The sequence below is a fragment of the Phaseolus vulgaris genome, chromosome 4 (assembly GCF_000499845.2).
Source record: "Phaseolus vulgaris cultivar G19833 chromosome 4, P. vulgaris v2.0, whole genome shotgun sequence".
Lineage (NCBI taxonomy): Eukaryota > Viridiplantae > Streptophyta > Magnoliopsida > Fabales > Fabaceae > Phaseolus > Phaseolus vulgaris.
Window position 1 is genome coordinate 2,801,869 of NC_023756.2, and position 12,710 is coordinate 2,814,578.

General features: G+C 31.9%; 3 protein-coding genes across 3 annotated transcripts; all 3 read left to right on the forward strand.

Moving 5' to 3' along the window:
- The first annotated feature begins 2,279 nt into the window (after window positions 1-2,279).
- LOC137836855 (AAA-ATPase ASD, mitochondrial-like) lies at window positions 2,280-4,056 on the forward strand. Its single transcript, XM_068645619.1, has one exon. It carries the CDS (start codon window positions 2,294-2,296, stop codon window positions 3,944-3,946), a length of 1,653 nt encoding a protein of 550 aa, XP_068501720.1. The 5' UTR covers window positions 2,280-2,293; the 3' UTR covers window positions 3,947-4,056.
- A 268-nt stretch (window positions 4,057-4,324) lies between these two features.
- LOC137836861 (AAA-ATPase ASD, mitochondrial-like) lies at window positions 4,325-6,166 on the forward strand. The gene has a single exon (XM_068645624.1). It carries the CDS (start codon window positions 4,527-4,529, stop codon window positions 5,952-5,954), a length of 1,428 nt encoding a protein of 475 aa, XP_068501725.1. The 5' UTR covers window positions 4,325-4,526; the 3' UTR covers window positions 5,955-6,166.
- Window positions 6,167-8,889: 2,723 nt separating this feature from the next.
- LOC137836856 (AAA-ATPase ASD, mitochondrial-like) lies at window positions 8,890-10,886 on the forward strand. Its single transcript, XM_068645620.1, has one exon. The coding sequence runs from the start codon at window positions 9,189-9,191 to the stop codon at window positions 10,710-10,712; it is 1,524 nt and encodes a 507-aa protein (XP_068501721.1). The 5' UTR covers window positions 8,890-9,188; the 3' UTR covers window positions 10,713-10,886.
- Window positions 10,887-12,710: the final 1,824 nt, after the last annotated feature.

Here is a 12,710-nt window from a genome sequence, read left to right on the forward strand (position 1 = left end):
ATTACTAATTTAGTTTCTAAATTTGGTAACAAAAACCTTGGTTGCTAGTTAGATATTAATTTAGAAACCATTTAACAATAATAGAAACTAATTTAGAAATAAAAAAACTTTTAGTCTCTAAAATGGTCTCTAATTTAGTCACTACAATAACTAATTGTTTTTTTTGTCTCTAAAAATTAGTTTCTATTTCATAATTTTTTGTATTGTGGATTTGAGTGTGTTCAAGAATTGAAATAGTTACACAATACATGTGTAAATACTACAAATTGTAAATAAAATTTATATAATAAAGAAAATTGTAAATAAAATCAAAGGTATAATAAACTTCCATCTAATATGTGTTTTAAAATTCTTTATGAATAAGTATAATCTACATATGTATAGTTTTTGTTAGCATACAAGTTTTAGTCTAGTTTTCAATATTTTTTATTTTTTATTTTTATTTTTTTTATGTGAGATGACAAATGATTGTTGTTGCTTGAGGTATCAATCTAGCTTAGATGTCAAGTTGAATAATAATGTTTAATATGAAAACTTTTATAAAACAAATAAAATCAAAGGTAAGATTAGTATTTCATTGAAAAAAAGGATTAAATGAAAAAAAAAGACAAACAAATGTATGTAAGAATTGTTAGTTCTATATAGGTAATAAATTAAACTATATTGAATTGTAAGAAAGTAATTTAATTATTTAAACTGTTTTTTGTATTACACATTAAACAAGGAGAAATGTTTATTACCCTGTTTTTCTATTTAAAATTAAATTTAACCTATAATTTTTTTTTGTATTTTTCTTTTGAAAATATTTGTTATTATTTTTACAGTTTATTTCTAGAATTATTGAATTTTTATAAATATATGAAACAAAAATTATCCCTCCCACTTAGCCGAGGGGCAAGTTTTTTTTTTTTTTTACCAATAATTTATTTTTCTATTTTTCTTTTTAAAGTCATCTTATTTCTTCCTACTCTTTGATGCTGATTATTGTTAATACTATAAGCCTATTTAATTAAAGAGGAATATAAATGAACAACTATTTTTGCTAAATTAAACAATAGTCCACCATTAGAATATATTAGTTTTTGGCAAGACTCTTTCATGCATAGACTTTGTTTAGTCTTTTTAGTCAACTTACATATAGTATCAAAATATATGGATCAAAATCAACACTTTCAAAATCAAAAAGAGTACAACACTTCACTTGAATAAGAAATATTTATTGTATTTTTGCAGGTTTTTTTTCAAGTGGGTATAGTTTTCTATTAAATCAAATTAAATTATATATATATATATAAAATTAATTAACTGAATTACTCTACTTGTTCATCAGAAATATAAAAACAAAGTAACACTTTATCATTGAAAACATGGAACAAAATTATTAAATAAAAACTACTTATAGATAAAAAGAAAAAGTAATTTGTTAAATTATATATTATTTTAAAATTAAAAAATTATTAATATCTAAAATAATTATTAATATTGAAAGGTCAAAAATGGCAGCTATTGAATAGAAACACAATCAAATCAAATGAACTCCACAAAATGACAAAAATAGGGAAACTCCCAAGAAATTAAACATGCCGTGTGAACTTGGACTGTGGATCACATCATTTTTAAAGTGCAAATTTTTTTGTGATAAAAAGAAAGTGATATTTTTACACTCACCTAAAAAATAACATTTAACAATTAATATATTAATACTTTTTATCATTTTTTAATTTAAAATAATATATTGTTATATATTAAAAGGAGTTATTAACTGTCTATTTTTTCAAGATGTCAAAATATTATTTTTTATTTAAATCAGGTGAAAACAAATTATGTCCACATCCACTATTAGTGTTGGAATCCATATCGACTAGAGATTAGAGCCTTTTATTGTATATAAGTGGGTGCAAATCTCAACCTCTTAAGCTGGTTTTATGAGGTTGAGTTAGACTTAAAAAAACTTTATTATGTAATATGGTATCAGAGTCATTTCGAGCTCATCCTAGCGAGTATTTGTTGGCCTTATCAAGGCCACCCACTATCGGACCACCCATAATATATAGTCCCACGTAAAAGTTGACAGTCTCGATTAAGTTAGGCTTAAAGTAAACTTCTTAATAATTAGTTTTTTTTTATAATTATAAATATATTTTTTCTGATTAACACCTTATCCATTAAAACATATGGACATGATTGTTTAAGTATAAAAAATATTTTTCTTTTTCTATTAAAAATATATATTTTGACAACTGGAAAAATTTTGGGTGTACCAGACAAACAACTGGACTTCACTTTACAACTCATGTGTAGCAAATCTGAGTTCCCATTTGTAACATTTGAGTCTATAAATACCACATTAATTCCATGCATCATTAAACACAGAAAACAGACAACAGAAACAAACAGAAACATTTTTGTAATAGATTCTGTTGAAAAGATGATGGGTGAAGTCTGGTCTCAACTAGGTTCACTCATGGCTAGCATCATGTTTGTGTATGCCATGTATGAGCAATTCTTCCCACGCCATCTTCGAATCCATGCCACAAAATACACACAAAAATTCACTGCCGTTTTCTACCCTTACATCCAAATCTCCTTCTCCGAGTTCTCAGGAGAACGGCTGAAGAAAAGTGAAGCATACACTGCCATAAGAACCTACCTCAGTGCAAACTCATCTCAGAGAGTCAGAAGGCTCAAAGCTGAAGAGGTGAAAGATAGCCAAAACCCTCTTATCTTTTCTATGGAAGACAATGAAGAGATCACAGATGAGTTCCAAGGTGTTCAACTGTGGTGGAGGGCAAGCTACAAAGTCCCAAAAACACAGTCTTTCTCCTTTTACCCTACTTCCGAAGAGAAGAGGTTTCTGACTCTAACATTCCACAAGCGCCACCGTGACCTTGTCACAGCCTCTTACATCCAACATGTGATGAAACAAGGAAGAGATATTGCAGTTCAGAACAGAACACTCAAGTTGTACACCAACAACCCCAGCAAAGATTGGTCTGGCTACAAACAGACCAAGTGGAGCCATGTGAATTTTGAGCACCCTTCAACGTTTCAGACTCTTGCAATGGATCCAAAGAAGAAGGAGGAGATTGTGGACGACCTTGATAGGTTCAAGGCAGGAAAAGAGTACTATGCTAAAGTAGGGAAGGCTTGGAAGAGAGGGTACTTGTTGTATGGTCCCCCAGGAACTGGGAAGTCAAGCATGATAGCTGCTATGGCTAATTACATGAACTATGATGTGTATGATCTTGAACTCACAGCTGTGAAGGAAAACACGGACTTAAGGAAGCTGTTGATTGAAACATCAAGCAAGTCCATTATAGTGATTGAGGACATTGATTGCTCTATTGATCTCACTGGCCAAAGGAAGAAGAAGAAGGAGAAAGATGAGGATGAGGAGAAGCCAAAGAATCCTGAGAAGAAAGCTGAGGAAGAAGAGAAGAAGGGAAGTAAGGTGACTCTATCAGGGTTGTTGAATTTCATTGATGGAATTTGGTCTGCGTGTGGGGGAGAGAGGATCATAATCTTCACCACAAACTTTGTGGACAAGCTTGATCCTGCTCTCATTAGGAGGGGAAGAATGGACAAGCACATAGAAATGTCATACTGTGGCTATGAAGCATTCAAGGTGCTGGCCAAGAACTACTTGGGGGTTGAGTCACACACTTTGTTTCCTACTATTGAGAAGTTGCTGGGAGAGACCAATATGCCACCTGCTGATGTAGCTGAGAATCTAATGCCTAAGTCAATTGTTGCTGATTCTGAGCTTTGCTTGAAGAGTTTGATAGAGTCTCTTGAGGAGGCCAAAAAGAAGGCAGAAGAGGAAGCAGAGAAAAAGGCCAAGGAGGATGAGGAAGCAAGGTTGAAGGAAGAGTTAGCCAAAGAGGAAAAGGTTGAAGCTAATGGAAAATCTGGAGAAGAGGTGAAAGAAAATGGCAGTGTACATTAATTTAGATTATGAGCAGTCATAATAGTGAAACAATAGCTGTGATGTATGTTCTTCAAATAACACTTTCCTTAGTTTTCTGAAGCAATAAATCTATTTAAAGGTTACAGAAATGATTAAGACATGTTTAGTTTAAGGTTAACTTTTCTTGACACTAGAAAATAAAACACACACTTTACAACTCTTTATAATTATATTTTTAGATACGTGTCAATATATCACCTCCTGGAAGAAGGTTCTGTGGACCAGCAGATGGAGAATGGATTAAAATTAACTATTTCAATATTTTATAGTTAACATAAAAAATTTATGAATTTAACTGAAGTTCAACAAAATATTAATTTATTAAAATGTAAAATGTATGTTTTCAAAATGTTAAGAGTGTTAATATATCATCAATCACTCATGTAAAAAGCAGATTCCTTCAGCACATAAAAATTATATTTCCTTTTCACACAATTTGATCAACAATTCCTCTGTTTAACTCTATAAATACAACAGAATTGCTTCATATATAGCATAACAAACCAAGCTCTTGCAGACACAATCTTTTGTGTGAGATCAAGTGAAAAAAGACTTAAAAATGTGGACACAAGCGGGGTCATTGATGGCCTCAACCATGTTCATATATGCCATGTTCATGCGCTTGGTTCCTTCAACTCTTCAAGCTCGTGTAAGATGGTACACCAACAAATTCACCACCTTGGTCTACCCTTACATCAGAATCACCTTCCATGAATTCACAGGTGAACGCCTCATGAAAAGTGAGGCCTACACTGCCATTCAAACCTACCTTGGTGAACACTCTTCCCAAAGGGCCACAAGGCTCAAAGGAGAACTCATCAAAGTCAAAGACACACACAACCCTTTGGTCCTTAGCATGGATGATAACGAAGAGATCATGGATGAGTTCCAAGGAGTAAAGGTGTGGTGGAGTTCCTACAAAATCACCCCCAAAACTCAGTCTTTTTCTATCCACCCTTCTTCAGATGAAAGAAGGTACTACAAACTTACCTTTCACAAAGGCTATAGAACCCTCATCACTGAGACTTACCTCAAACATGTTTTGGAAGAAGCAAAGACCATTGAGACAAAGAATAGAAAACTGAAGCTGTACACCAACAGCAGGACAAGGTGGAGCCATGTGGTTTTTGAGCATCCTGCAACTTTTGAGACACTTGCAATCAGACCAAAGGAGAAGGAGGGTATCATCAATGACCTTGTGAAGTTCAAAAGTGGGAAGAGTTATTATGCCAAGATTGGGAAGGCGTGGAAAAGAGGGTACTTGCTATATGGTCCTCCAGGCACAGGGAAATCTACCATGATAGCTGCAATGGCTAATTTCATGAACTATGATGTCTATGATCTTGAGTTGACAGCAGTGAAGGACAATTCAGATTTGAGAAAGCTGTTGATTAACACCTCAAACAAGTCAATTATAGTGATTGAGGACATTGATTGCTCTCTTGATCTCACTGGTCAAAGGAAGAAGAAAAAGGAAAAAGTTGAGGGTAGAGAAGGAAAAAGTTCTTCTTCCAAAGGGGATGATGAAGATGATGAGGACAGGGGAAGCAAGGTAACACTTTCTGGACTGTTGAATGTTATAGATGGGATTTGGTCAGCTTGTGGTGGGGAGAGGATCATGATTTTCACCACTAACTTTGTGGAAAAACTTGACCCTGCTTTGATTAGAAGAGGGAGGATGGATAAGCACATAGAATTGTCATATTGTTGCTATGAGGCTTTCAAGGTGCTTGTCAAAAACTACTTGGATGTTGAGTCTCATCATTTGTTTCCCAGAATTGAGAAGTTGTTGGAAGAGACCAAGATCACCCCTGCTGATGTTGCTGAGATTCTGATGCCAAAATCAATTGATGAAGAAGCTGAGACTTGCTTGCATAGCTTAGTTGAATTTCTTGAGATGACAGAAAGGAAGCAGTTCCATGGACAAGAGAATAAAGATATTAAACACGATGAAGAAGTGGTGGACAAAATTGGTGTCATTAATTAGTTACTTTTTCTCTATCATTGAGCTTGCTTACTTGGCATAGTAATAATAGTATGCAGAATGTTTCTAATTGTCCCTATGTTTGAACATTTTCTTGGAATAGTAGTATGCAAAATATCTGTAATTGTTCTTATGTTGTTCAAACTTTTTAGTAGTTTTTCTTTGATCTTCCAAATCCAGACAAAAACAAAAATGAAACACTAGTTTGCTCCAAACCTTAGGATATCAATTATTGGTGTGCTTACACCCAAGTTATTGCTTGCGTTTTTCTTTGATCCCATGATGTGAACAGTTCTAGTGGATATTTTTACAGGAATGTAGGTGTGCACTTGAACCCAAACAGAAAATCCAATTTAGAGAATCATAAGTTCAATTATTCAAAATATAATAATGTTAAAGTGGTTATTGAACACACTAAAGTATTAAGATAGTTTCTGAAATTATAGAACATCAATCAATTTAGTTAAATAAATCAAATAGAAAAATAACTTCTAAATCTATTTTTGTTAAAAAAACAGAGGGATATGACAGAATCACAGTTCAATTTTTTCATTAATTTAAGTCAGATTAATTCCATATGTTCAACAATTTTCTTGAAAAACAATGACATCTTGGTGTTATTCATATTCAGAAATAAAGAACTGCATCATTTTATCATTATGACAGAGAGTTAGTAAACACTTTTCTGTCGTTTTATCATTTTTGAACCAGAAACATTGTTTGGGAGAAAATGACATTTTTGTTCTTCTGTCAAACTTCATTATAGAATACAGAAGTACAGCAATAACATATTGTTAATTGCTGCAAATCATGCATCATGCAGCATGCATGATATTAACATTTGCTTGAGGTGATGTGTATTCTTTGTTATTTATTATTACAAGTTTGAAAAAAGTAAAGCAAAGAAAGAGACAACAACTTACTTATCAACATGTATTAGAATAGATGAATGTTTCTTAAACCATGTTTATCTTTAGAAGTGTTTGTTTAACATTATCCCTCACAATCTAGAACTATCTTTAAAATTATATGATTTATGGATTGTACAATTTAAAATTTTTTTTCTAATTTTATAATAGAAAATTTTTTAGATTCTGTAATTCGAAAGTTACTTATGAATTTTTATATTGCACAATTTAAAAGTAATTTTTTCATTAAAAAATAGTTTTATGATTATATTAATTTTAAGCTTATATAATTTATAAGTCAAAAATAAATTTTAAATTATTGTTTTAAATTGTGAAATCTTACAACTCTTTTTAAATTTTAGATTATATAATTTTTTAAGTTTTAGATTACATAATCTAAGGAGATTTTCGAATGCTACAATTAGAAAGAAACTTTAAACTAAAGGATAAAGCGGAGATTTTAATATTTATGGGGTGCAGAAGAAAAACAAGTGGGTACAAAACAAAATTCCCCCAAACAAATGTATTCAGACTAGGCTTCAGTGGGCAATTTGAATTATCCAATTTGAAAAACGGAAATTTTTCATGTTCCTCAATATTTTCCTTCCACACCCATACTTCTAAAAATATCGAAATTATTTTAATATTTTATTGATTTTTTTTTTTTCAATTTTGAAATATGAAATTCAAAGATTTCTCTAATTATAGAATCCATAATTTAATATTTGTTCTTTTTTGCAAACTAGATTTCATAATCTGAAATACAAAACTTATTCTTGTACAATCAAGAATACAAAATTTATATTTCAAATTATATGATACAAAATAAAAATTTTGCATTTCAGATTGTATAATCTAGAATATAAATTTACTGAAATACAAATTTTTAAAAAAAGTATAATTTTGAAATTTTCAAAATATGGGAGTGTAGGAAGAAACACATGGAGATGTTGTCTTTAAAAAAAAAAAGGAATTACTAAATCCAATCTAATTGTCTACTAGCCCATTAGTCTAATTAATTAATTGATTTATTACTCAACTACATGTTTTTACATCTAATAGGACAAATATTTTTTTTTGTGTGTGCATTCAATAGTAAAACAAAATTATAATTCATGAGAATATCTCTCTCTATTTGTTTTTTTTTTGTTTTATAATACCCATTTTGGCTATGTTCTAATTTCAATTATCGAGATGCACATGAATTAGTGAAGTAATTGTTGGAAATAACAACCTCAAATATTCCAAAGTTCCATAAATTCCTTTAGTTACTACTATTCATCGAATACCATGTAAATTTAATAACTCATTTATTTTATATTTTAACCATTTATACCCACAAGTCATTCATAATTATTTGTTCAGTTTATATACGCATTTTTTTTTATCTGTCTTTTATTTGTTGTATACAAAAATAAGAAAATATAATAGATTTCAGTAATCACAATAAAATAGTCCCATCACAAAGTTTATTACAAGGAGAAAGTATCTCATATACTTTTTATGTAAATTAATTTTAGTTCATATATATATATATTATTTATTTTTCTTGTCTTTAAGTTTCTCTAACGATGAACAAGAAAAAGAAAAATTGGAAGAATTGATTTTAAAATGAAATATGAAAAAATAAGTTAAAATGTTTTAAAATAATGAGTGGGTACAAGAGTAGATGATGCAATTATCTGAAGAAAGCGTGTTGGTGATATAACGTGGAAGAAGGGTAGGCTGCTATTGTCGCATATGCCAAATGGAGACGAAAGAACCAACGCAATGCTTCTTGCTAAAGCGGCTTTCACACTTTTCACCGTCTAAACATGTGTCCTTCCATTCTTCACAAAACTTTTTTTTCATGAAAGAGATGAGAATATTTCATTGTATATAAATGAATTAATGTAGATGTAAATTTTATTTTGTAAATAATTTTTTAAGATTGAGTTATCTTTAAAATCTACTTTTTTTAGAGTCATTTTCGAATTTATTTTAATAAAAATTTGTTGGACTTAGGATCATCCGCTATCGAACTATTGTGACACTACCCATAATATCTTTTCACACGGGAATAGATTACAAAATTGATTTTATAACTGAGTTAGAGTAGAATTTCAACTCAGATTAAATTAAAGAAGAACTTCTCCCATTTGAAAAAGTTTTCTTCTTTCTTTTTCTTTGAGGAACTTGAGAGGAAAAGGGCACATGGATGTATGAAACTTGACTTTTCCTTGGAGGAACTTAGCGAGAAAGAAAGCACATGTGTATATATATACACACAGAAATTGTGTAAGATGAGAGAAAAGTGAGAAAAGCTAGAGCAGCAGAGAAGATTAGAGAGATGATGGGGGAGCTATGGGGTCAAATGGGATCAGTAATGGCGACTGTTGTGTTCATGTACACCATTTTTGAGAGATTCTTTCCTCCTACCATTCGAGACCGTCTTCAAGCCTATGCTCAAAAACTGACCAACCACTTTAACCCTTACATCCAAATAACCTTTCCTGAGTTCTCAGGGGAAAGACTAAAGAAAAGTGAAGCATACACTGCAATCCAAACCTACCTCAGTGCAAACTCATCTCAAAGAGCCAAAAAACTCAAAGCTGAAGTGGTGAAGGATAGCCAAACCCCACTGGTTCTCAGCATGGATGATAATGAAGAGATCACAGATGAGTTCCAAGGTGTCAAAGTGTGGTGGAGTGCAAACAAAGTAAGCTCCAATCCACAAAGGTACAACCCTTTCTCTTACTACGGTTCCTCTGATGAAAAAAGGTTCTACAAGCTCACTTTCCACAAAAGCTACCGTGACATCATCACCATGTCTTACATAAAGCACGTGTTGGAAGAGGGCAAGGAAATTGAGATGTCGAACAGGCAGTTGAAGCTTTACACCAACAATCCCAGCAGTGGTTGGTATGGTTACAAGCAGTCAAAGTGGAGCCACATAGTGTTTGAGCACCCTGCTTCTTTTGAAACTCTAGCAATGGATCAGAAAAGGAAGGAAGATATCCTGAAAGACCTTGTTAAATTTAAGAAGGGAAAGGATTATTATGCAAAGATAGGGAAGGCTTGGAAAAGAGGGTATCTTCTGTATGGCCCTCCAGGGACTGGGAAGTCTACCATGATAGCTGCTATTGCTAAATTCATGAACTATGATGTGTATGATCTTGAGTTGACAGCAGTGAAAGACAACAATGAGTTGAGAAAGTTGTTGATTGAAACTCCAAGTAAGTCTATCACAGTGATTGAGGACATTGATTGTTCACTTGATCTTACTGGCCAGAGGAAGCAGAAGAAGGAAGAGGTTGAGAGTGAAGAACCAAAAGATCCTATGAGGAGGAATGAAGAGGAGAGTAGCAAGAGCAGCAAGGTAACTCTATCTGGGTTGTTGAATTTTATTGATGGGATTTGGTCAGCTTGTGGAGGTGAGAGGATCATCATTTTCACCACAAACTATGTGGAGAAACTTGACCCTGCTCTCATTAGGAGAGGGAGAATGGACAAGCACATTGAGATGTCCTATTGTTGTTATGATTCATTCAAGGTGCTAGCCAAGAACTACTTGGATGTTGAGTCTCACCTTTTGTTTGGTAGAATTGGGAGATTGCTGGAAGATACAGAAATGTCACCTGCGGATGTAGCTGAGAATCTAATGCCAACGTCTGTGGATGAAGATGTGGAGATTTGCCTGGAGAAATTGATCAAGGCTCTTGAGAAGAACAAGGAGGAAAAAGCAAGGAAAAAGGCAGAAGAAGAAGCACAGAAAAAGTTGGAGGAGAAAGAGAAAGAAGAATCTACTAAGATGAAGGAAATGAGCAAAGAAAAAACTAGGGAGAATGTGGTGAAGGAAAATGGTTTTTGTTGAGGGGCAATGCAAAATGTTTTTACAAATAACAATCAATTACTGATTTAGCTAGTTAGTTTTTCTGTTAGTTGGTAATTACCACTGCTAGGATTTGGTCATTTGGAATATCTACTAATTTTTCCAATGTATTTTCTTGGCTTAATAAGAATCAATTAACCTTCTTGTGTTGTTCAATTTCTGTTCTCCTTGTCTTCTGGTTTTTCCAATGTTTCTTAGAGTAGCAGATTAAACTCACTTCAGTGCAGCTTGTGCCATCTTTGTATATAGCATAATGTTTTGTTCATAGGAAACTAAGAACTTGAAAAAAATGCAGTTCAAAGATTTTACTATGTGGAGGAATAGTGTTTTTTTAATAAAAAAATATCCTAGTCAGATGAACCTGCAATGATCATTCTCTTAACAATCTAATTCATTCTTTCAATTCTCTTGCAGGCCAAAAAAGAAATGATTTTTCTCTGATCTGTGACGTTGTTGATAACAGAAAAGTTCAACATTTCTTGAATAATTAGTTTTCAATTACTGGTTCACAACCTAATTATCGAACAGTTCTTAATTTCAATCACTCAATATTTTATTTTATTTTAAATTGTGATAGTTACTGGTTTTCAGATCATTACTGATAATTATTCTATATTTTCTATATATTATTCTAAGTTCTATCTCTATGTCTGCAGCAATCTTCATTTGGCACAAATTTGGGGTAATTTTTCAAAGTACTATCTGAAGACATTTTCACCACTGTTGCAATTGGCATGTTAAAATGACAACAATTTGTCATGTTACCTTTGATTATTTCAAATGCATTCTTAACATTTCTCTTTGTACTTAAACTTTCATAAAAGCACAGAAATAAGCAAAGGTGAACAATGTTGTTTTTTGTTGTTTTCTTTTGTTTTTTTAAAATCACAATGCAAACCACAGTGAATTTGAGAGTAATAGGAAAATGTCTGCAAAGGATTTACCACGTTGAGATCTTGCTCCCATTAGCCTGATACCATAACTTTGATCCACACTAAAATAAGAAGACCCTTTTCACTTCCTAGATTCATACATGGAGAGTGAAATCAAATAAATTAGAAATTTTTTATGGATGAACTTGTTTGGTAGATGAACAAATATTCTCAATATGAATTTTGTACCATAGACCCTCTCCATTAACTGAATATCCACATCACTGACAAGATTTTCATAGATCCATGCTCCTTCCTTAACATATAGTGATTAACGTATCTATAGTACGAAATGTTATCTTAACTTCGAGGTTTAATCTGCCTTAATTTAGACTTAGTATCAGACTCATCACGATTCTATAAATATGCATATTTACCGAGACAAAATATCCTTGAATAGAATTTATTATCCTCACCTAACTCATTCCAAACTCTATCTTAAATATTGAAGTAAATTTTGTAAATATCATACCCTCATACTTCTAACTTAACTGTTGAAATACTTCATGACACCTTAAACTAGAATCATCCAGCAAGAGTGAAGTATTTCCTGTCTGTCTGTAAGAACAAATTTCATCTTAGTTGGACATTAAAGTGAGCACATTTAAGTAATATAAAATTTTTAGTCTTGTTCTTGAAACATAAATTACTATGAATATACCTTTTACAATAATTAGGTAAAAGATTATGAATAACAGTATAAACCTATTTTATACATATAGATTTCACAAACTTATAAATTTAGTAGTTAGCACTATCAAAACCTAGAAATGTTATACTGTCAACTATTAAAATTTATTGTTAATATGCCTTTTAAGACAATTATTATAAACATTTAACCTATAATAGTCTGCGATTAAATAAAAATGGTAATCTATTTTCTCAAAGCATTTTAAATAAACAAGTCTTTTCATTCTGTTTTGTTGCTCTGTGCCCTCCCTAAACAGAACATAAAATAAGCCTAATTTATTTTTTCTTGCAAAAGTAAAGTCTGATTTCATCTTTATCCAGTGACCTTTCAACCTTTTTAAGAACCAATCAAATGAAA

Coding starts and splice junctions, on each gene's coding strand:
- LOC137836855 (XM_068645619.1), top strand. CDS start 2,294: ATGTGTAGCAAATCTGAGTTCCCATTTGTAACATTTGAGTCTATAAAT.
- LOC137836861 (XM_068645624.1), top strand. CDS start 4,527: ATGTGGACACAAGCGGGGTCATTGATGGCCTCAACCATGTTCATATAT.
- LOC137836856 (XM_068645620.1), top strand. CDS start 9,189: ATGATGGGGGAGCTATGGGGTCAAATGGGATCAGTAATGGCGACTGTT.